The 24,216-nt window shown below is 37.0% G+C and overlaps 1 protein-coding gene across 1 annotated transcript in view; it reads right to left on the reverse strand.

Moving 5' to 3' along the window:
• Window positions 1-2,608: 2,608 nt before the first annotated feature.
• Window positions 2,609-24,216, reverse strand: part of LOC26529579 (clavesin-2) — a 61,444-nt gene continuing 39,836 nt past the window's right edge. Inside the window, exons 2-3 of the mRNA XM_023178169.2 lie at window positions 8,890-9,483; window positions 2,609-3,041 (exon numbers count right to left, since the gene is read on the reverse strand). Of these exons, the coding sequence (XP_023033937.2) occupies window positions 2,691-3,041; window positions 8,890-9,477 (939 nt within the window). The 5' untranslated portion in view covers window positions 9,478-9,483 and the 3' untranslated portion in view covers window positions 2,609-2,690. The remainder of the gene's footprint in view (window positions 3,042-8,889; window positions 9,484-24,216) is intronic.

Consider the following 24,216-nt stretch of genomic DNA (forward strand, 5'->3'; position numbering starts at 1 on the left):
GTTTTATCGCTTTTCATGGAAGCAAGCTTAACCAAGTACCAATACCTGTTAATTCGTGAATTTGTAAAATTGAGAACTTCAAGCGATTGTCCCAGCTATGAAAAAATTTGCAATTTGCAAAATCAAAGGCTATCCAAAGGAAATTATGGTGAACTTCGAAGATTGCTGGATCCCACTGCCTCTCGCATATTGCAACTTCAGGCTGAAGTTATTTAAAATACCAAGGACGATTCGGCCAATAACCTGATTCTGATTGGAAAGTGGGGATTCGTGGCGGATTCGATGGAAGCACTGGGCAAGCAGAGTACAAACAAAAGGTCACAGATATTGATTTATCAGATAGAAGTTTGTTTGTAATCTCGTACTACAATTATTTGGAAGAATCCACGACCAGCATCAACATTACATTCATATATGCGTTTCTTCGAATACTTTCTTCATATTTCGTACAGACAGGACCAAAAAGCCTGGCAATTTCGCACACATGAAGGAAAGCAGAAGCTACTAATAAGGAAACAACAAGTTCAGACAGACATTCGAAATGTAATGGGATTAATTAATAGTCGACAAACCCAAAGCTGGTGGAAGTGGAACTTCCAATGATGGCAACACAGCAAGAAAGGTTTTCAAGAATCTATATGAATCTGCCAAAATTATAGGACTCAATGAGGTTTTGATTATAAAATGCTAAACAATTCTTCAGGCCATGTCCTCAGAACACAAAATAAATGAAGAAAAATTTTAAAGACTACTTTTGAAATCGCTAAGCTGCTTGTCAGTGAATATCGTTGGTACTATCTTACTCCGACTGTTCATAAGCTTTTTATTCACGGCTCTGAAGTAATAAAACATTGCTTGGTATCAATTGGAGAACTTTCTAAAGAGGCCGCATAGGCAAGAAATAAAGATATTAAAATATTCAGATTGAAGCACACCCGTAAACTTTCAAGAGTTATAACCAATACTGACTTAATGAGTAGTGAAGAGGAGTTCAGCACCGCAAAAACTGAAAGCCCAACTTCATCACTTGAATTCAAAATATGAACTGATTTTATTAACAAACGTCTTGTGTACATCAAAGAATTCTTAGACTCTAAGAGGCGACAATTGTTCTTAAAAATGCTTACTCTAATGTTTATATTAATGCTTGTTTATATCATGCACAGCGTTGGCGACTTGATATTGCGCCGTTCTTAAAATCTTGAGTGCTTTTCCACAGAGTGTGGACGCATGTTTTGTTTATTTCTTTGTTCAATCTGATTTGGTGAAGCCATTTCAGATGAACGCGATGTTTATTCTTAAACAAGTAGATTACTTTTAAGCTCAGATCTGTTAATTTCAGGAATCAAAAAAATTTGCAATAGACACAGATTAACGCTTTTGAGGTCTGCTATTGACTTATTAGAAGACACAATTTAAAAAATAAAATTTACATAAAAACCAAAAAATTAATATTTTTTGTGGGTGGAAGTGGGTGCATAGATGGGAGTGCGCGTGCACAAGTCCATCCACTTTTAAATATTACAGATACAATTATCTATAGCCCTTACAGTATAATTTTTAGCTCGATATGTCTACTGAAAGTATTTTTGGCCGCTTGACGATTTCGCATTGAGTAATGAGACCAAGACCATCCGCTATTCGAAAGAAGAACACCACACCCAGTGTCGGAAGTTACCCAATTTCGTCCTCGCTCTGTGGCGTTAATTATCAAGTTCATTCAAGTTCTCTACAGATGTATCGGATTACTCCAACAATATGCTGGGCTGAAAGAAACTTCTGCTTGATAGCAATTTTTTTAAAACTGTTCTGTTAGGATTGGCCTCCAATCCCAAAAGCGGGTAGATTACTTACAATTGATTGACATGTTCAAGCACACAGCTTTAGCGGCAGCTTTAACTGGCGTCATGCAGCCAGTTGACAATAAGGAGGAGAATCCAAATAGCGATCATCCAGTACGTAAAGATGATACTGATCAGTCGACGGAAACAAATAAATTAAAAAGGATAGGTTAGGGTTTGTAAATCTTCCCTTCCCTATAGCCGCCAACGAGAAAAACGTTTTTTTTTTAACAGAACAGTTTTCAAGCTTAGGCTCCAGCATGCTGTCGCATGTAGCATGCTACTTTATCGTTTGTTTTTATGGTAGCTATATAATTTATCCGATTGTTTCTATGGGAGTTATACTATGTATATATGAAAATATTTGAAAATCATTATTTTGCTCTTGGCCAAGCCACGTAATTTAAAATGGTATTAAAATTTAAAAATGGAAAACCAAAAAAAATTTATTTAATCTTGATATAATTTTATTGAATTTTTTACGTTGTGTTATTGTTGTATTCTTATCACATTAAATGCAAAAATAAAATATATGTTCGTGTCAAGTTACAACTTATCGCTAAGAAAACAAATATTTCACATTTCTTTAAAAAAAATTTAAGTTTCTTACGTCAACAATCACAGTTAAGCTAATACATAGGTCAAAGGTATGTTCAAGAATCTGTGTTAGATTTGCTTTGATATATGTCTGATTTATTTCTATGGCAGACTTAAAATTCTAAAAACCTTTTCGTTATACTTTAAAATAATAGCTAAACCACGGTTCCAAATTAAAATTTATTTCTGTATATAAAAACTTAGTGTTTTTAGAATGTTATTAATCACTTCGATGATGAAATTTTGTTCACTTTAAATATTTTGGAAATTATTATTTTCGGTCTCAGCTTCGTTATAAGGTATTTTTGAATATTCCAGAATATCTTGCAGTTTGTAGGATTTGTTATTGGTGATGTCTTGACTAGATTCTAACAAAAAATGATACCAATCTAAAGTAGTTATAGTAGGTCCTTCACCTCCTAGATCCGGTGGTAAAACCGATTTATTTACATGATTATGAAGAGAAATCAAATTAGAGCCATGAAAAAAAATTCTGTTTCGCATCTCGTCAGTCAAAAATTTTTTTAAAATTGTCGACGTCATTCCTATATACCACGGTTGGCAAATGAAATGTATGGCAAGGAATTTAGCTGGAAGACAGTCCTGAAATAAGATGAAGTGAAAATAATAAAATAATATGTAAGCATAAATTATTTAAGCAATATAATATTGGAAAGGCATTTTCAAAAACTTAAATTTTAATTCAGTTTTTGTTTTTCGACAAGCAATTCTACTAAAGTTTAAGATGGAGAAAATCCAGTATACATTTTTCATTTGCCAACTCGTCGGAGGTACCATTCCATAATCCAAGCCTGGCACAAGTGGAAAATGCCAAATGGCAAAGGCGCAGTGAAGCCAGAGATATTATTTCACAGTCACACATGACCAATAAAGTGTTCGAGTCCGCGACGAATAACCTTACTGCACATTACACAAGAAAATAAGTATTTATTATGACTCAAGCCATCATATTATAGAAATTTCAATCTGAATTATCGCGAATCTCCTTTCGCCTAAATATTTTTAATCGTTTTAATCACTTAAATTTATAAATTATAAGTAAACGATTTATAAATATAAAACGAAGAATCTGCGAGTTTCACCGAAACCACAGTACCGTACCAACCAACTAAGCAATATTGGCAACTGCCAACTGTTGCTGCTTAATAATTATTATTATTATTTTTTTTTTTTGAAAAAATAATATTTCCACCCTTATGTGTTTCTTTCAAACATAAAATAAGGTATAATATACTTAAATCTAGAAAACCCGGCAAACTCCGTTTCGCCACCAGATGGCTTCGTTTTGTGTAACATGCCGTTTGGGAATTAAAAGATAAAAAAAAATACTTTTCTTGCTATACCCTTGCAAAAAGGGTATATTCATTTTGGTCAGAAGTGTGCAACGCATAGAAGGATGCATTTCCGACCATATAAAGTATATATGTAAGGTATGATGGAGAGTTACAGAGCAGAGTTTAACAGCAGAACAAATAAGAGTACAGCAGACAACAGAATAGCAGAGTGCAGCAGAGACGCAGTTGAAGTTGGGATCATCCCTGAATTTAATGGCAAAACAAATCCGGTGAAACATTGGTTTCAAAATTTTGAATTAAATGCTGAGGCATATGGCCCAAATATAAAGCAAATGTATATACAAGAACGTGCCAAAATGACCAAAACGGCAAAGTTGTTTCTGGAGGCCATAAAAGTATGCCAATATTCGGAGCTACGGATGATGCTGGCGAATGAATTTGGTCAACGAAGCAAATGCAGCACAATCAGGAGTCATTTCACGAGTATCTTCTTCAGATGATAAAGTTGGCTGTGGTTGGTGACGTTGATGTGCAGTCCGTAATCCGCTATATTGTCGACGGTTTGCAGTTGAAAAGCGACTTTATTTATTTATTTATTTTTTTATTTACGTCAACTAACACAGCAGTCGACGAAAAAGCTTAAGCTAAAGACAGATAGTAATTAATTGAAAAAGATTGCTTAGCTATATACACAACTAAACATCCCCGACCCGGTGGAGGTGTTTTATTTGCATAAGGTGCCAGCTATGCCCCGATTCACAGCCAATGTGGTCAGGGATGAGTTGCAGCCATTCCAAGTCCAGAATATTATCATTGGTTTCGCTGTAGATGATTAAAAAGTGTAGCGCGAAGAGAAGTGACAGAAAGATGAGGAGAAATTAGGTGAGAAAGGCTTTTAAAATATTGGCAAAGAACACGAAAAGGTTCGTGAAGAGAGTAGTTAGTCAGACATCTACTAAGGTGAATAGGAAAAAAGTTTCTGGTCCGACGTGAAGGAACACAAAAATATAGCGTATCTAGTAAATTAGTAGAAATGACTTCGCCGTTGACTAGTTTATGGAGAAAGAGAATGCCAAAAACGAGCCTACGGTTGTAAAGCAAAGGAAGATTAATAAGAAGAAGTCTGTCAGAATAAGAAGGTAGGCGAAGACTCGGGTCCTAATTAAGACCGCGTAACGCGAATTTAAGGAATTGCTCCTGTACCGATTCAATACTACGCTGGTGAACATCATATTGCGGATTCCACACTGGCGATCGCGATAGACTTAAGATATACTTTCTATAGTTGAAAGTCTTTTAAAGAGCTTCAGGAGCAGTATATGAGCACGTTGCCGAAAGATCAGCGAAACCTCTTTTGGCCAACGAGACGAATCAGAAGAGATTGCCTCATGTATCAGATAAGAAAAAGCACTGATTTAATTGTGGGGCAGTTGAGCATTTTCGTAAGGATTGCGATGCCGATACGAAATGCTACAATGGCTGCGCACATTAATGTTGTTCGTGCCGCAACACTTATGAAGAAGATAGCTGTCAACGGAATCGATGTGGAGTGCTTGGTAAATAAGGGAGCAGATGAATCCCTTGTGACAAAGACGGTATTTTACAATATTCCAGGCGTCATGATAAAGAGATGGACTTCGAAGCTGCGAGGTCTGGAAACTAATGTGATACGCCCAATATGATACGCCAAGTATGATATGCCCAGTATGATGCTTTGAAGCAGAGGTTACGTTAATCAGGAGACGACTTCGCACAAATTTGTTGTTGTTGGGGATAAAGACTAATTGAATTTTACGCGCTGCTCGGATTTGATTTTATAGCTAAACTTGATCTCTCATCATGGGCAGGAGTATACAAGTTTTCTTTCCCGAATCGTGTGAAACTTTGACCAAAGAGGCAGCGCTGAGAAAATTTCTTGAAGATCAATGGCAGGAAAAGCGAGAGTCTACGTGGACAGGTACAAATCTAAGAGCAGCTTTGGACATGCAACAAAGGTTCCTGGAGACCAGGTATGAACAGCTTGCCGAGACATCTCGACAATCCTCAGATTTGGCCAGTGCGAAGGCTCAGCTGGAGCGACATGTGGTTAGCCTGGAGATGATTAATGAGAACCTAAGGGCTGATCTGCAGGCAATTCGAACCACATTTCAGCTTCAGATGGCAGCAGAAGCTGACCTAGAAAGGCCCTACGAGCCTTTGAGAAAACTACAAAAGACTCTTCAGTCAAAGACAGTTAAAATTGAGGCCAAAGGAGGCAATCAGGTCAATGTTGGACATGACAATCCCAAACAATCGGACAAAAGACCCAGCAGCGTGATGAGGCGACATTTGTCCTGAAGAAGAAACAAAATGAAACCAAGCCATTGTAGGAAAAGGATTTCGAAAACATGACCAAGCTAGAGCAGGTCAATTCTGCAAAGGAACGTGTTGAGCAGGAGCTTAAGGAATCGAAGCATCAAGTAGCGCAGCGAGATGAGCAAATCTTGAAATTTAAATAAGGAATGGAGTTTGGATAAAGAACTTCAACTGTTGATGCAGAACGCGAAAAAGTCTTATAAAAAGCACTTTGACAGTAAAAGAAATCTAGAAGCCGGATACCAGGTTGGAGACTTCGTCGCCATACGCAGGGCCCACAAAGCTTCTACCAGTTGCGACTATATGAGAATGTGACGCTATATTAAGGACAACAAAGACGATTTATCATCAGGAACTTCAGAGTAGTGGCGTCAATGCCGGGGCTCTTGGTGCGTTTGATCCGGTTTATTTCTGCTTGCACTTCGTCGGCAGTCACCGTCTGGAGAGGGAGGTCCATTTGGCATGCGGTGTCAACAAAGGCCTGCGTAGCCGCTGATTCAGTGACATCCTTGTGAGACTTCCGATTCAACACAAATTAGAAAGAGAGGACCCAAAATGAACACTATGCCTCCTATTGCTTATATATTGTGAAATACAAGCAAGAGACCATACGAAAAGCCAACCAAATTCAGCTTAAGTAACACATGATTTACCGATTTGAAAGCCTTACTGTAATCCGTATATATGACATGAGTTTGCGTTTGTTTTTTAAAAACTTGGATTACAAAGAATGTAAACTGTAAAATGTTAGTTGTGGTAAATCTATTTTTCAGAAACCCATTTATGTAAATCAATTTTTTCGCCGTACCAGCATGGGTTTCTGATAAGACGTTTTAATTTTCTCAAACAGTTAAGGTATCGCTGACAATTTAGAAATTCCACAATTGCCACATTTGTGAAGAGGTAAAATAAAGCGATACCTTTCCGTTATAATAGGATTAAGAATGCAGTTGGATTTCGTTATAGGATATGGATATATCTGACTAGAGTTGTACCTTTTTGATTAGTATATAGATTCAAAATAGATTGATCAGAAAAGCATTATTAAAAACTACACACAATGGAAGAGAGATAGTTAACGAAACTATAGAACTCCTTCGGATATTAGGAAAATTGCAACGTGCAACCTTGTTATAAATTATTAAATTATTCAGAATTAAGAACAGTAAAATTCGATTTAGCAGCCAAGTAACGAGAAAGATTCGATGATAGATCCGTGACTATATACTTTTTGTAATACCTAGACTTAACATTCTTCAGTTTTGACAGTTCCCTCGTAAGGCATGGTGATTTGTGTGTATTGCAGAAAACACTAAGTCATTAAAAATGAGTCAACAGTGGTATAAAACAAAGAAATGGCGGAATTCATATCCGTACAAGTATATAAATTAGTCCAATCGGTGTTAAGGCATTATTTAGTGCGACAAAGCCAGTCTTCCGAAAACATCGGGTGCATACCGTAGGATGACATTCGGAGATGGGCTGGGAAACTTAATAGATGACTCTAAAGTTGGATGAAAGCTATTCTCTGGTAACACCATTGGACTAGTTCTAGATACTTCACAAAAACTAGGATCAGAAGTAAAAATCAGATCCAGAAATCTGTCAGACGTATCATAAGCTCAAGCAGATCATTAATTAAATCGTGACACCCGGAGGGCAGCAACGTTATGTTACCATTAATTGTTGACCAGTTATAGTGGGCAAAGCAATTCAAGTATAAATTTAATAGATTACAAGTGTAGTAAGTAAGGCGGAATTAAAGAACAGGTAAAAGAATGGAAACACCAATAAAAGATGATTTGACACATATAAATTTAATATTATTCGAGACAGGAATCGTTATCAGACCCGATAGTAGGGCGGAATCTACTACAATAAGAACTCCACCAACCCTACGATCTGAGCTAACACGTTTAAAAATATTGAAATTAGAGGTTAAATTTGTTAGTTTTTTGATAGAGTAGAAGAAAGAATAGATAAAAAAGGAATCGAAACAGTTGAAGAAGAACGAGTAATAGAAGCCAAAGGAATCCTTCTTTGCCCCCGTGGAACACTGATTTTAAAAGATGAAATTTTGCTGAGATATGAAAATTAAAATTTATCTTTTAAATTGTAGTTTCACTGGCTTAAATTGGTCGAAACCGATATAATATTGGATATATGTATGTATGTACATATATACATATATAGGCATAGGCCTACAGAAAAATGTATTATGGCCATTTGAAGTCTTCAAATATGCAAACTTTTATAAATTACTAAGTATCTAAAATATTGATATTTGTGATATTTCAACAGTTGCAGAAACTAAAATCTATTTAATATATATTTAATATTTTCATCTCTGCACTTTGGAACAAGTCTATCTGTGGAATCTGTAAAATTAGCTTTTAAGACATAGTGGATGGTGGATTGTACCAGTGGGAATCGGTATTTCACATCCACCGTTAATCACAACCATTCCCCGCAGATAGATCGAGCTGAATCCGGTCATAAGTAAATATTTACCGAATTATACCTATATGTACAATGTGGCGCAAAAGAAGTCATCCGGGCCAAAAGAAGTCATCCGATGTTGTTTGGCTCTCATTTTTTTTTAAATAAAAAAAATTTATGTTTATTTGGCCAATAAATTTCTCAATGTTTAAATGAACATAATTTAAAAACAGAATTAAAGTTTTTTATAAAAAAAAAAAAATTAGAGCCAAACAACATCGGGTGACTTTTTTTTGACCGGATGACTTCTTTTGCGCCACCTTGTATAATGTAGAAATTACCTGTAATCCTTCGATCATGAGTTTTATAATTGTTGGTGTTAAGTAACGTGCTTGATTCATAGTGACATCTGTCCAATCCACAATAACAACAAAACCAAGAGCTTGATTCTCGACATTATCTAATAGTTTGTCTATTGTTAATAAAAATGACCGATATAAATCCAGCAAAGTGTATTTTTGGGGAATCCAATTAGCTGCCAAAAATGTAAGTATTTTTCTGCCCTTTCTATCCCGACTTTTAAGAACTCTAGGATTTCCATCTCGAAGTGAGAGCTCTATCTTATTGTCAAATATACTCATATTCTTTAGCCAACTTTTATTTTGCTCTTTAAACTTAAAATATTTTACGAATTGCCGATACGCATTAACTATACTGCCATTATTCGCAAACAAAAATCGACTTAAAAACGTGTCATCGTCAAAGCTGGATATATCCAAAAGCACATTATGACAGCTTGAATATAGTTTCCTTTTGAATAATTTTAATGCCATTCTGAAATCATCTGGGTTATTTAAATTAGATCCACATTTAATTTCTTCAAAAGAACCATTCATATTTTTGTCATCAAAGTATTTAAAATCCTCCATATGAAACTGAAAAATAATAAGAAAGAAAAAGAGAGAGAGAGATAGGGGCGGCGTTAAAAAACATTACCGAAAAAGTATAGATAATATATATATATATATATATTCGGCGTGATGCTTCCATATAAGCATACATATATAAAATTTAGCATTATTATTTGATGTTTTTGGGTAGATATAGAGTTTGTAGTTTTATACATGATTTAGTATGTATTATGCACTGCGTGTCGTTATAATATTTAACACCTTTATAGTTTACCAACTGAAGAATTTCTTTGTTCTAAATTTGTCGTTCAAACTTGTCAGTTGCACTTCACATGTCTATTGTTATAGTACGTTTTCTTAACCTAATTACTAATGTAATGTAATGCATAATTGCATTAAGGCACATGCACATTCATAACCTTAAGCCTATCACTCTGTTCCTTTCTAATTCGCTATATCGGAAATTTTTTTCTTCGACCTTGCTCATCACCTTTGCAAATACATATCTACATAGTGACGTTATAGATTGAAGTCACAACGTCAACCGTTTGTACAACAATAAACAACGTCCAAAGTGGAGCATAAATTCACAAAAAATGCTTTTCAAGCACACAGCATAAACCACAGTCAGAGACCACTTATGTACAGTGCATGCATATACGTATGTCTATATGTACTTTGATCAGATCATTTATCATAAACATAACAATCCACTTATTTTTCCTCTTAGTCCAAAAACAATCTCAAAAAAATTTGGGGCCAATCGATTAATGTTTAATGGGCGCGGAACTCACCTAAAGTTTTCGGCGTGATGCTTCCATATAAGCATACATAGCACCGTACAAATTTCATAAGAGTGAACGAGATGGCATGCTATGAAATTAAATATTAGTACATTGTTAACATTATTGATGTTATTTTACAAAAAGACAAGAATAGAAACAAATGTTTCTTAATTAATGGGTTTACTTAAATTTTTATTGTTATGAATGACCCTTTCACTTTTTTTCACAATATGGTATGCAAATGTAAAAATGTACTAATTTTTATACCCACATGTTTGTAACGCACAGAACGAGACGTTTCCGACCCCATAAAGTATATATATTCTTGATCAGCATGAGAAACTGAGTTGATATAGCCATGTTCGTCTGTCCGTCCGTCTGTGTGTATGCGTTTTACTCAGCCATCTAAAGAGCTACCGGGATGAAATTTTTTAAAATTTTGTTGTTCTTTTTATTACCCAGGATCGAATTCCGCCCTAAATTTTTTTGAGATTGTTTTTGGACTAAGAGGAAAATAAAATGCACTTAAAACCAGAGGGCCGGGGCTAACTTTGACCGCTTCAAAGTTTGTATACCCTTGCAACATTTTTGGTAACTCTTTCCTTACCTATAGCCATCAAAAGTGGAAAAACGTTTAAGCTAAAAAGGCTTCTGATTCCGAAAGAACGGCCTACAATCTTAGCATAGAAAAAAACTAAGATATTGATCAAAGTCACTGTTTTCCACCGATCGTTCCTATGGGAGCTATATGATATAGTTACCCGATCTTTATCAAATTCGGCACAGTCATTTACAGATATATTAAACTAACAAATGTTTAATTTGAAAGCAATCGCGTCAAAAGTGACGAAGTTATAGACAAAAGTCACTGTTTTCGAAAGATCGTTCCTATGGGAGCTATATGATATAGTCACCCGATCTTGATCAAATTTGGCACAGTCGTATAAAAATATTAATATTTTATTTCAGTAGTTTTAGTTCACAACACTCCTATACGGTCGAAACAAATACACTTCGACTTAAAACTTCGTTTACATCATTTTGATAAACAGTTAAATAGAATTAACCTCAATGGCGCACTGTGTTAAAGTTACCTTTGTAAGTTATAAGCGAAAAAAATCCTATCGTTCTCAGAAGGGTTCATCTTTAGGCATTGAAATAAAGTCACCCAATGTCGCCGCGGTCGAAAAAAACACTAACAAATTGGCGATGAGCAGCAGCATCACTCCAACAACTACCGCTTCAAACTATTGAAGACTGTAATGTGCCGACTTATATCCTGCAGCCTATCGTTATCCAGTGCAGGGTGTATCTGGGAAAAGAGATTCGGGGTTTGCGCACTATGCTGTGATAGTTCGTCGGTAGGTCAGGGTTCTTTTTCCTCTCTATACGTTTCCATTCGGACATTATATAATAAAGTGCACTTTAACAGAAGCTAAATCTTAATAATAACACAATGTTGTGCACACATCGATAGATTCACACAATGAATCCTTTCTTACAGCTTTTTTGGACCAAAGTTAACCGGTCTAGAATTCAAAATAAAGCTTTCATTGCTGTAAATGCCAAGGCCTCGGTCACTGGGCTTATGATATGTGCTTGATAACGCTTCCTCCGGCATTCACAGCTGCAGCAGCCAAGGTATTGGCTACAGGACCCAAGATAACCGGTTGGGGAGGATCCAATTCCCCACAGACACCTTATATACCATCCAAACTTTGGCAATTCGCGGGTTGGTCCGTAATCGATTGACACTAAACTAAAAGTTACATTTATACCCTTGAGGATTTTATTCACAAGATGTACAAGTACCGGCTATACTAATTTATTACAAATTCATTTTGATTTCACTGTCGATTATATTCAAATTAAAATTACATGTGTTTGGCAATCAATATTTCAACAGGAACACTATTTTATATTTAATTAAATGATCTGAAGCTCCTGAGTCTAGGATAAACACATCATCGCTTTCATTTAAACTTTCAGCACCCTGCCTCATCATAAAAGCAAATCCACGATATAATTGGATTGTTGCTGTTTTTATTTGTTTTTTTTTATTATAATTATTTGTGCTCTGAATTGAGTGATAGCACTTTGAGTTTTGCTTTATTTTGTTTTCAAATTGTTTTTGGAATTTATTTTAGTTTTATTTTCTTTTTAATCATTGAAATTTACTACAATTCATCAAATATGTGGAAATGATTTACTAGGGAAGAGTCGTCTTTTAATTTTTTCAATTACACTCAACTTGCCAAACTACACTCGATTATTTTAAATTACACTCAACTTGCCAGCTACACTCGACTTACCAACCTATTTCACTCAACCTTGAAACTTCTCTGCATATAACAGTGTTTCATTCAATTTTTCTGTTCCACGTTCGTAACGATTAATGGATTCGCGCAATTGTGAGTTTCCGTTATGTTGAGATGACACTCCGGCGTCAAAATTCAAAATTCGTGCCATTATAATGAGGCTTCGCTGGCAATATGAGTTTAGAAATTAATATTTGCAGGTAAATTTGTTGTTATATTATTAGTTTTTATACCCTTGCAGAGGTTATTATAAAATTGGTCAGATGTTTGTAACGCACAGAAGGAGACGTTTCCGATAAGGTATATATATTCTTGATCAGCATGAGAAGCTGAGTTGATATAGCCATGTCCGTCTGTCCGTCTGTCCGTCCGTCCGTCTGTGCGAATGCGTTTTACTCAGCCGTCTTAAGAGCTATCGGGCTGAAATTTTTTTTCGGGTTTGTTTATTACCCGGGAAAAATAAAGTATGAAAACCATCAGGATCGGACCACTATATCATATAGCTCACGAAGAACTAGAAAAAACATTTTCATAAAAATCGGAGTATGCTATGAAATTTACATATGTGATTGTAAAATAATTGTAAAATAGAGAGTAAAATTGTTTTGTTTGTATATTGATGAATTGAGTTGCAGAAAACAAATTTTGAACATGTAAAATTATTATTACCAAGGACTGCAAGGGTATATAACTTCGGCATGGCCGATGTTAGCTTCTTTGATATTTCTATATTGTCTGGACGTTGACGCGTACAATGCGTTTAAGTGGCCCATACCACCAGACACCAGGACCAGCAGCGCCTGTTTCGCGCGAGCCCAAGCAGAGCGCTGTCCACCTCCCGCCCGACCGACCGTGGGGCGCAGATAAACGCAAGCGCAAATAAAACGGACAAACAATTAAAAATATGATTAACTACAGCTAATTACGAGCTAAATGTGCTAAAATAGAAGTTTTCACAAGGGAAAGAGAGGCTTCTGATCTGATTACGGGATAGAGAAGATTGTAATCAGAACATAGGACTCGAAAAGGTTCATACAAAGAATAGTTAGAACTACAGTGTTTTAAGGATAGAGGAATAAAATATCTAGTAGGTCTACGGGGTACAGATAGGTTTAACTGGTTCAATAGCTCAGGAGAGTCTATTTTATTTATTTATTTATTTATTTATTTATTTACGTCAACTAACACAGCAGTCGACGAAAAAGCTTAAGCTAAAGACAGATAGTAATTAAATAAAGAAGGTAGCTTAGCTTTATACACAACTAAACATCCCCGGCCCGGTGGAGGTGTTTTATTTGCACAAGGTGCCAGCTATGCCCCGATTCACAGCCAATGTGGCCAGGGATGAGTTGCAGCCAATCCAAGTCCAGAATATTTTCATTGGTTTCGCTGTAGATGATTAAAAAGTATAGCGCGAAGAGAAGTGACAGAAAGATGAGGAGAGATAAGGTGAGAAAGGTTGTTAAAAGATTGGCAAAGAACACGAAGAGGTTCGTGAAGAGAGTAGTTAGTCAGACATCTACTAAGGTGAATAGGAAAAAAGTTTCTGGTCCGACGTGAGGGAACACAAAAATACAGCGTATCTAGTAAATTGGTAGAAATGACTTCGCCGTTGACTAGTTTATGGAGAAAGAGAATGCCAAAAACAAGCCTACGGTTATAAAGTGAAGGAAGATTAATAAGAAGAAGTCTATCAGAATAAGAAGGTAGGCGAAGACCCGGGTCCCAATTTAGACCGCGTAGCGCAAACTTTAGGAATTGCTTCTGTACCGATTCAATACTACGCTGGTGAACATCATATTGCGGGTTCCACACTGGCGAGCAATATTCTAGAGTAGGGCGAACTAACGAAGTGTATAAAACCTTTGTTACATAGGGATCATCAAATTCTTTGGCCCAACGTTTAATGAAGCCGAGAAGGCAGCTTGCTCTGTTGACAATTGAAGAAATATGAACATTAAATGAAAGTTTAGGGTCAAACATAACGCCTAAGTCTTTGAATGATGGAACACAATCTAACAGAACAGACTTAATAGAGTAATAAGCTAGGAGCGGAGACAAACGACTGAAAGTCATAAAAGAACACTTAGAGGCATTAAGGTGTAATTTATTAACGTGGCACCAATCACAGAACGCATCGAGATCTGATTGCAAGTACTGTTGGAAAGAAGGATCATTATAGGAATAACAAATCTTGACGTCATCCGCAAACATGAGCACGCGTGAATGCGCCAAGGCCAAAGGCAAATCATTTATAAACAATGTAAATAATAGTGGGCCCAGATGACTGCCTTGGGGTACACCTGACGTAACTCGAACAGTTTTAGATATCGAGGAACGAAAAGACACCTTTTGGGTTCTGCCAATAAGATACGACTTTAACCAACCCAATAATTTTGGTGAAAAACCCATGATGTTAAGTTTCGCGAGAAGCAAAGAATGATCAACCGTATCAAAAGCCTTACTGAAGTCAGTATAAATAACATCAGTTTGACACTTTTTACGGAAGCCATGGTGTACAAGGGTAGTCAATTCTAAAAGGTTGGTAAGCGACGAACGACCTTTCATGAAACCATGCTGACAAGGAGAAATAGTGGATCTGGATAGATGTTGAAGAGAAGACGTAATAATTTTCTCAAACAGTTTAGGTATTGCCGAAAGTTTGGCAATGCCACGGTAGTTGGAAACATCCGATTTGCTACCCTTTTTAAAAAGCGGAATAATAAATGACTCCTTCCAAATATCAGGAAATCTACAAGTCTCACTCGATATAAAGAATAACCGAGCTAAAGGCTTAGATAGGGAAATAGAACACATTTTAAGGATGCAACTAGGTATATCATCAGGCCCGGGAACGAAGGAAGACTTCATAGATGACAAGCTAGAGAGAATACAGTCTTCAGTAATACTGGGAAAAAACATACAATTTAAATGTGGGATTGAAAAGGGATAGGGTGTGGGATCCGAAACAGTAGTAGAATATGTCGACTGAAAAAATTTAGCAAACAGATCTGCAATATCTAAATCATTATTAGCAGACTGGTCGTTAAGTCTGAAGGTGGAAGGTAGGACATTAGAGCGTCTTTTGGAATTGACAAAGTTGTAAAATCTTTTGGGGTTATTATAAAATTCAGCCTTACAGCGAACGAGATAATTGTTGTAGCATTGAGTATTTAAGAGACAAAATTGAGATTTGGCTATACAATAATTTGCATAGTCAAGTCGCGAACCAGTTTTTTTAAATCTTTTAAAATATCTCGATTTAATGTTACGAAGATTAGAGAGCCTACGTGTGAACCAGACTGGCGAGCTGGAGACGGTAGAGACATTCACATAAGGAACGCATTTATCAATTAGAGAATTAAGAGCAGAATAGAAAAACTTCACTGCACAATCTATATCGCAGCACTCAAATAGAAACGACCAATCAAAAGAGAAAATAAGGCTGTTAAGAAGATTGAAATTTGTTTTACGAAAACATCTACGACGAGAATTTGAGATGTTTTTAAATAAATTAGTAACGGAATTGTAAGAAATAGTAACTTCAATGGTAGGATGATAAGGATCTTCAGGTTTCACTAGTGGCTGTGTTTGCGATACAGCACTAACAGTGGGATCAGAGACAAAAACAAGATCAAGGATTCTTTTAGAACAGTTAAGGAAAGAATTCAACTGATATAGTGGACAATCAAGTAGGCTATCAAGAAAAACATGTTGAGATGAAGGAATTAAGAAAGATAGATTATCATCAACAAGCCAAGAAATATTAGGCAAGTTAAAATCACCTAAAACTATAAGAACATCCCGATCTTTAAGACGACCAAAAATAGTTCGTAAAGCATCAGCATGGTGCACGTAGATCATGGTATCAGAAGCTGGAGGAATATAAGAACAAGAGATATATAGGCTAAAGTTAGAACATGTAACTTCGACGCAAATAAACTCAACACCTAAGGGGAGATCAATCGGCACCACACTTGAAGACAGATTCGAGTTTACAGCAATGAGTACTCCACCGCCACGACGACCAACACGATCAAGCCTATAAGAAATAAAATTATTAGAAAGAATTTCATTATCTAGAACAGAGGAGTTAAGCCAAGTTTCAGAGAAAGCTAATATGTCAGCTGAAAAGGTTTGGCTATCACAGAAAAGGTTCGACAGCTTGGTAAGAAGTCCTCTTACATTTTGATAATGAATGCAAAGACTAGATGTTATTAGTTTTTTGAAGCAGAAGATAAAGTAGGAAGGTGGACAGGCAACGGACGAGAGCGCTTATTGGGCGCAAACTCGTGTACAACTAGGCCCTCTGGCCAAAAATTAGGGTCAACCATAGCTGAGAAGTACTCATTTGGTACTGTAATTTTAAAAGAGGAGATTTCGCGAGGCCTAGAAAACTTAAACTTTTGAATTAAAACCTTAGCAGGGCAAATATTACCAATGTAAGCTGCCACAGACGACTCAGAAGTATCTGGAGCAAGCCTAGAAATAAATAATTGTTTGCGATGGGGCACTACAGTTAGTGGAGGAGGAGGAGCATTGGGATCCGCAAGTGATTGAGAGCCGGCATGATCCTGTGATTGATCAGAGTTCCCGTGAGGGATAGATTGAGGTACACCAGGGCTTGTAATGGGTACTTCAATCTGAAAAGAAGAGCATAAAGAGGGACAAGAAGATGGTGTAGGCGAAAGTAAAATCGGAGAAGAAGTAATAGAGAGAGCTGTCGACTGCTTACGAGGCAACTCAAGGGTACATATCTTGTGCAATTTCCTTTATTTTTTTTATAAAGTTTATGAATAAAGATAGCACCAAGCATTACTCTACGATTAATTAAAGAAGGAAGATTGAAGAATCTTGAGTACTACTTGAGTATGATGGCAAATTGACATTGCGATCCCAATTTAGACAGCGAAGAACCAAAAGCAGAAATTGCTTTTGAACAGATTCAATTTTACTTTGGTGCGTCTCATATTGAGGTGACCATATGCAAGATCCGTACTCTAAGATAGGACGGATTAAAGAAGTATACAGAATTTTGGTTGTGTACGGATCGTCAAACTCTTTTGACCATCGTTTCACAAACCCAAGAACATTCATAGCTTTACTAACTGTAGCAGAAATATGAGGATTAAAAGTTAATTTATGGTCCATAAGAACACCTAAATCATTGATAATATCTAACCGCTCTAAGGCAGTGTCGTTAAGATAATAAGTTGCTAAGTATGGAGTGCATCTATAAAAAGAAATAACTTTACATTTAGAGCCGTTAAGGTTTAATAGGTTTGCTTCACACCAACTCTAAGGATCATTAAGATCCGATTGAAGTAGGCAAGAAGACGATATGTTTTTAAAACTGAGGTAAAGCTTGACATCATCCGCGTACATAAGCACCCGAGAATGTGACACTACCAATGGAAGATCATTTATAAAAAGAGTGAATAGCAATGAACCCAAATGACTACCCTGAGGTACTCCAGAGGTCACTTGGATGGTCTTAGAAAATGAAGACTTAAAGAGGACCTTTTGTGTACGCTTAGAAAGATATTGAAGAATCCAATCTAGCAAAAGGCTTGGGATGCCAAGTGCGTTTAATTTATATAAAAGCAGAGTATGATTAACAGAGTCAAAGGCCTTGTTGAAGTCAGTATAAATGACGTCAGTTTGCACGGCAATCTTGAACCCTTTGATTGAGTGAGATGTAAATTCTAATAGGTTAGTAGTTGTCGATCTACGTTTTTTAAACCCATGTTGGGATGACGAAATGATTGAGCTATAAAAATGCTGCAATTGAGATGTTATTATTTTCTCAAATGCTTTGGGTATGGCAGACAATTTAGAAATACCCCTATAATTGGAGGCTTCGGACTTCTTCCCCTTTTTATGAAGAGGAATAATATATGATTCCTTCCAGATAGGCGGGAAGGCGGAAGATGTGACGTACAGTGTAAACAATTTAAGTAATGGCTTACATAGGGCCGCCGCGCAAAACCTTAATACGCAGCCTGGTATTCCATCAGGGCCAGGTGCATATATTGGTTTAACGGAACTGAGCACGCTAAGAACCGAACTTTCATCAAACACAGGGTCTAAAATGCAATTAGACGATTGCAAGTGATGAGGATAAGGAGGATTTGCTTGATAAATCGAAGAGGAATAAGTTGTTTTGAAAAAATCAGCAAACATGTCGGCAATTGCCTGATCATTGTCAGCTTTATTGTTTTCGAAAGACAAGTAAGACGGGTGCACCGATGTCTTACGTTTAACATTTACAAATTTATAAAATTGCTTAGGATCGCGAGAAAACCTAAGTTTACATCGCTGAAGATAATCCTTATAGCAATGTAAATTCAGCACCATAAAATTTGATCGAGTTTCATGACTCACGTGAGAACCAAGGAGGTCTATCAGACCATTCCTAGAGTCACACGCGGGACACATACATCAAAGAACGACTCAAGAGTTTTATAGAAGACAGAAATGGCAGAGTCCATATCCGTGCAAGTATACAGATATGTCCAATCATTAGTTAACAAGAGTTTTTCAAGTTTAGTAAAGTTTGTCTTGCGAAAACATCGGGTTGGAGGCATCGAGTTATTATGTCGAGACATAACACCAAAAGGAAGGTCAAAGGTTATATCCAGAGTTGGATATAAGTTGCCTTCGGGGATAACTAAGGGATCAGTCCTGGAAACATCGCAGTTGGAAGAATCCAACACAAATACCAGATCTAGTGATCTGTTCCGCGTATTCCAGACAGGATTTATTTGAGTTAGGGGCAACTCAAGCAGACCATCTATGAAACAATGTGACAAGGAGGGCAACAGTAATAAAGAATCAAATGAAAGGGTCCAGGCAATCTCAGGTAAATTAAAATCTCCCAGAACAACGAGCAAGTCTTTGTCAGAGAGATATGAGGAAATTAGTTGAATAGTTTCCAAATGGTGAGTGTATACTGCCAAGTCGGACTGTGGTGGAATATACGAACAAGTAATAAAGGCAGAAAAAGAATTAAACGAAATTTAACACAAACAAATTCAATCTCCTGATTGGAGGACTGGACAATTTCAGACGAGAACGCCGAGTCAACAGCGATCAAAACGCCACCACCATTAGCATCGGCAATATCAGGCTTCAGCCAAGTCTCAGTAAAGGCAAGAATATGAAAGTCAAAAGCTAGACTATCTACATAGAGTTTAGACAGTTTAGTCTTTAGTCCCCGTACGTTCTGATAGGCCAGAGTTAGGGACGAAATTAGTTTTTTGACTCGCCAACAGGTGCAGACGAGCCGGAAGGAACGTTATTCAATGTTTGGTGCTTGAACTTTGCCCTGGATGTAGGCTATGACTTCTTCAGAAGTAGTATTGGGATCAAGCCTCGAAATAAAAATTTTCTTGTTGGGTGGAACTACAACATGGGAACTAGGAATACTAGGTACAGCAGTAGTGTCTACAGCAGACGCAGCAGCAGCTGAAGCAGCCAGCACTTTACTAGCTCCTCTTGTAACTACTTTATTGGCAATATTCCTGAACACGGATGTTTGCCCGGACGGTTCGGAAACTACAACCGATATCGCGTTAGTAGGGGGATACTGTCTCCAGGGGAAATGGGAAGAGACTCCACACCTGCCAAAGCCGGACTCCTAAACGATATCAGCTGCTGTGCATTTGGTGACATAGTGTCAATGTCGAAAGCCGGAACTGGTAGAGACGAATGTGCCGACGGACTGAGAAACGCGCCCTGAAACCTGGCCCTCTTTCGCGTCGGAGATTCAATCAAAAGTTTAGAACTTCTGAATCGAACAGACAGGGTTTTAAATGCATCCCCAGTGCGTTTCATAAAACTTCGCATCTCGAGCTCCAAGCCACGACACGAATCACAGCCCCATTTAAGGCCGCCTCGCTGTGCAATACTGTCCCGCACCTTGACTGTGTAACCAGCACATTTAAAGTGCATTACATTGTCACACAGCCAACAGTAAAGAAAGTCTTCAGTGGTCTTGCTGGGATTATTGCAATTATATTTACAACAGATAGACATTATTAAATAATTGATTTATACAAAAACAAATTATAAATCAATATGTAAATAAAAAGGGAAAAATGTATATATATGTTAAGAGACGTATACAAACCAAGGTTTGTATCAAAAGCTATCTGCAATATGCAAATTAGAAAGAGAAAACAAAAAGAGAGAATATTTGTATTTATCTGTATTAAAACACACAACACCAAAAACTTGTCACCAGCGCGAAGATAACGGCCGCGAGCGCGATCAAAAGAGAAAACAAAAGAATAGAGAGCACCAACACCACACAAACAAAAACAAACTATGAACTGTAAATTGTGAGCGCGGGTGGGAGCAAAAAATAGAACGAAATCAAAAACTAAGCAGCGCAACAACAAAATTATATTTGCGTTTGTTAAAGTTTTGATTATAAATTTATATAAATGATTGTAAATTTAACGCAAACTTCGTGATGAGTATAGCGATTTATTAAAAATTAGTAAGGCAATGAATTTAAATTGAATATTATAAATTAGCTTCACGAAAGAATGAAAGACAAAAATTAAGCGAAAGCGCAAAAAAAACACGACCGACTTCGATGAGTGACAATATGTGTATTGAGTAGCTAGTATACACATATATTTATTTATATTTATATTCTTGATCAGCATGACGAGACGACTTCATATAGCCTTGTCAGTCCGTCCGTCCGTCTGGATCAACGCAAACTCCTCCTAGATCGTTAGAGCTACAGAGTTGAAATTTCGCATGTAGGCTTGTATATACTGCAGGGGTTGTATATCTCGGATTCAGCCGGGTCGGACCACTATATCATATAGCTCCCATACAAAAGGCAAAGTCACGAACTGTGACTTTTCTTAATAACTTCGTTATTTTCTGAGCTATTGTCATGAAATATAGTATTAGTGAGTTAATTACACATATTAACGACTGTGCCAAATTTGATCAAGATCGGGTGTCTATATCATATAGCTCCCATAGGAACGATCTTTCGAAAACAGTGACTTTTGTCTATAACTTCGTCACTTTTGACGCGATTGCTTTCAAATTAAACATTTGTTAGTTTAATATATCTGTAAATGACTGTGCCGAATTTGATAAAGATCGGGTAACTATATCATATAGCTCCCATAGGAACGATCGGTGGAAAACAGTGACTTTGATCAATATCTTAGTTTTTTCCTATGCTAAGATTGTAGGCCGTTCTTTCGCAAACATTAGCCTTTTTAGCTTAAACATTTTTCCACTTTGAATGCTATAGGTAAGGAAAGAGTTACCATAAAAGTTGCAAGGGTATACAAACTTTGACGCGGTCGAAGTTAGGCCCCGGCCCTCTGGTTTTCTTTGAATTGAATATATGTATGAAATGATGAATTGCTGAGTTAGTTTATTTGGTCACCTGACGTAAGAGACAGCCAAAATATGGGTAATACCGAGATTCCTAAGGTTTTACAAGATGGCAATGACATCTAGGTCCTTCCAATAACACCCACTACCTATGCACAAAAATCCCTATTAAGTATACCTAAATTCCTTATCTCTGTCTTCATCTTACTTATGTAGCGTATGTTTTGGGAGAGCACAAGAACCACCCCATTTTCCCTGAGCTCAGCCGTGCCACTTGTTAGAAAGACATAGAGTGCATTCCGACACCCGCGTGTTCGTTACAAATGGCAGGAACCGAAATTTTTGGAAAATGACATTAGAGTCTGGGAGACTCGTGTAAGGATTTTCAATAGATACTTTGGATTCAAGTACGAGTATGAGCATAGGCGAGCACTTGACCAAAGAGGTCATTCAGAACAGGAAGTTCACTAATGTGATTTTAACAGAAGCGGCAACAGCTGACATTCGTCCGCGGAATATAGTTGATAATATAGGGATCGTAAAGAATTATTTCTTTTTCCTAGCCTAACTCTAGATACTTATCTTGGTATTGGCTTTTGGCGTAAATTTGATCCAATACTATCGTGCTTAAGGCACATGTTAAATGCAGGGGGATACTCAGAGTTGCACAAAGTTATCAAGCTATTTCCTTCTTTTAGCATTTTGGGTTCAAGAAAGACAAAGTTGATTAAGCATTCTGTAGACGTGGGCCATCAAGAAACTGCATTTTCCGGTATCTCCGGTAGAGGAAAATAAATAAAAAAATTAACGAGGTGCTAAAGCTTGGAGTCATTGAAGAATCTGATAGCGCGTGGTTTTCGCAGGTGGGTTAAACTTTGGGGAAGCCCTACATATATTCGAAACATATGACGTTGTTATTTATGAGGCGAATATATTGATGATGTATTGACTAAGTTAGCAATCGAATTGGTTTAACTGGGGAAATAAAACGCAATATATTATGCATTATGAATAATTCTACGTACAAAAAAAGCAAGGAAGGAGACGGGCAAGGGCAGCGTCACATGGCAACCAGAGAGGATTCGCGACCAATAGAAAACAAGCAAGGACTGGAGAAAAAAGGATGGAGGCCCGCATAGCAACAGAGGCGCTATGTGGGTGAAGCGGAGCGAAAGGGACAAGAAGTTAATGGGCGCACAGCAGTCGAGAAAGTAGATGCGGCTGCGCCAAGAACTTTTATGGGAGTTTCACCACGCACAGCAACAGTTTGGATGAAAGCGATGGGCTGATAGAAAGTTACCAGCTGCATAGCGGTATCACACCAAGTGATTCTGGAGGCCCCAGGATGCGTATATAAGGCCAGCAGCAAATCATCAAGTTATCAAGTCATCGAGTTCTGATCAAGTGAACAACAAGTGAAGCAACAAATCTCTTTTGGCCTTACGAGTAACCTTAAGAATATTTTGCGCCTACAAGTTACTAGTACAAGCAAGTTCATCGAGTTTATAAGGCCCTACGAGTAACCTTATGAATTCCGCAAGCAGCCAAGAGTAATATATATAAACCAAATATACACGTACCAATACAATCGACAACCAAATCATTAGATAAAATATATATTCAAACAAACCCAAAAGTATACGAAATAAATATCAACACACATTCAAAATTATAAATCGTCGAGTTCTAACTTCACTGAGGCACAAAATAAATTTCCTTGTGCCGAACCTAGCCCTAAGAGAATATAAAACATCCCGAAGGACGAAAAAGGATCGTTACAATCTCTCACTTATAGACAAATTTATTGAGCAAGATCTTTATATGTAACCTGATAAATAACTTCAATAAGCCAGTGATGTTAGTTGGAGATTTTAATGCCTGGCATTCAACCTGGGGAGCATTCTCAAGCAATCAAAGAGGAAATGTTGTCGCTCACTTTATTCAAAATAGCAATCTCATTCTTTTAAATAATGAGGACACACTATCTACGCATAACACCTTCACCCATATAGACTTAACATTCTGCTCTCCACCATTTAATCTTAACTCGTCCTGGTTTTCAGACGAATATCTTTATGGAAGCGACCACTATCCAATACGAATTCAACTATTTCCGACTGCACACACTCGAAAAGAACACAAAACACACAGATAAAAACTTCATTTAGCAAACTGAAAATTATTTCAGGAAAACTTAAACCCAACAAAATCACCGATTTATTATCATAACATCTAAAAACACTGGCAAGCCGATATCCGAGTTTATGTTTCGCAGTACATCG

Source organism: Drosophila willistoni, unplaced genomic scaffold, assembly GCF_018902025.1.
Source record: "Drosophila willistoni isolate 14030-0811.24 unplaced genomic scaffold, UCI_dwil_1.1 Seg169, whole genome shotgun sequence".
Taxonomy (NCBI): Eukaryota; Metazoa; Arthropoda; class Insecta; order Diptera; family Drosophilidae; genus Drosophila; species Drosophila willistoni.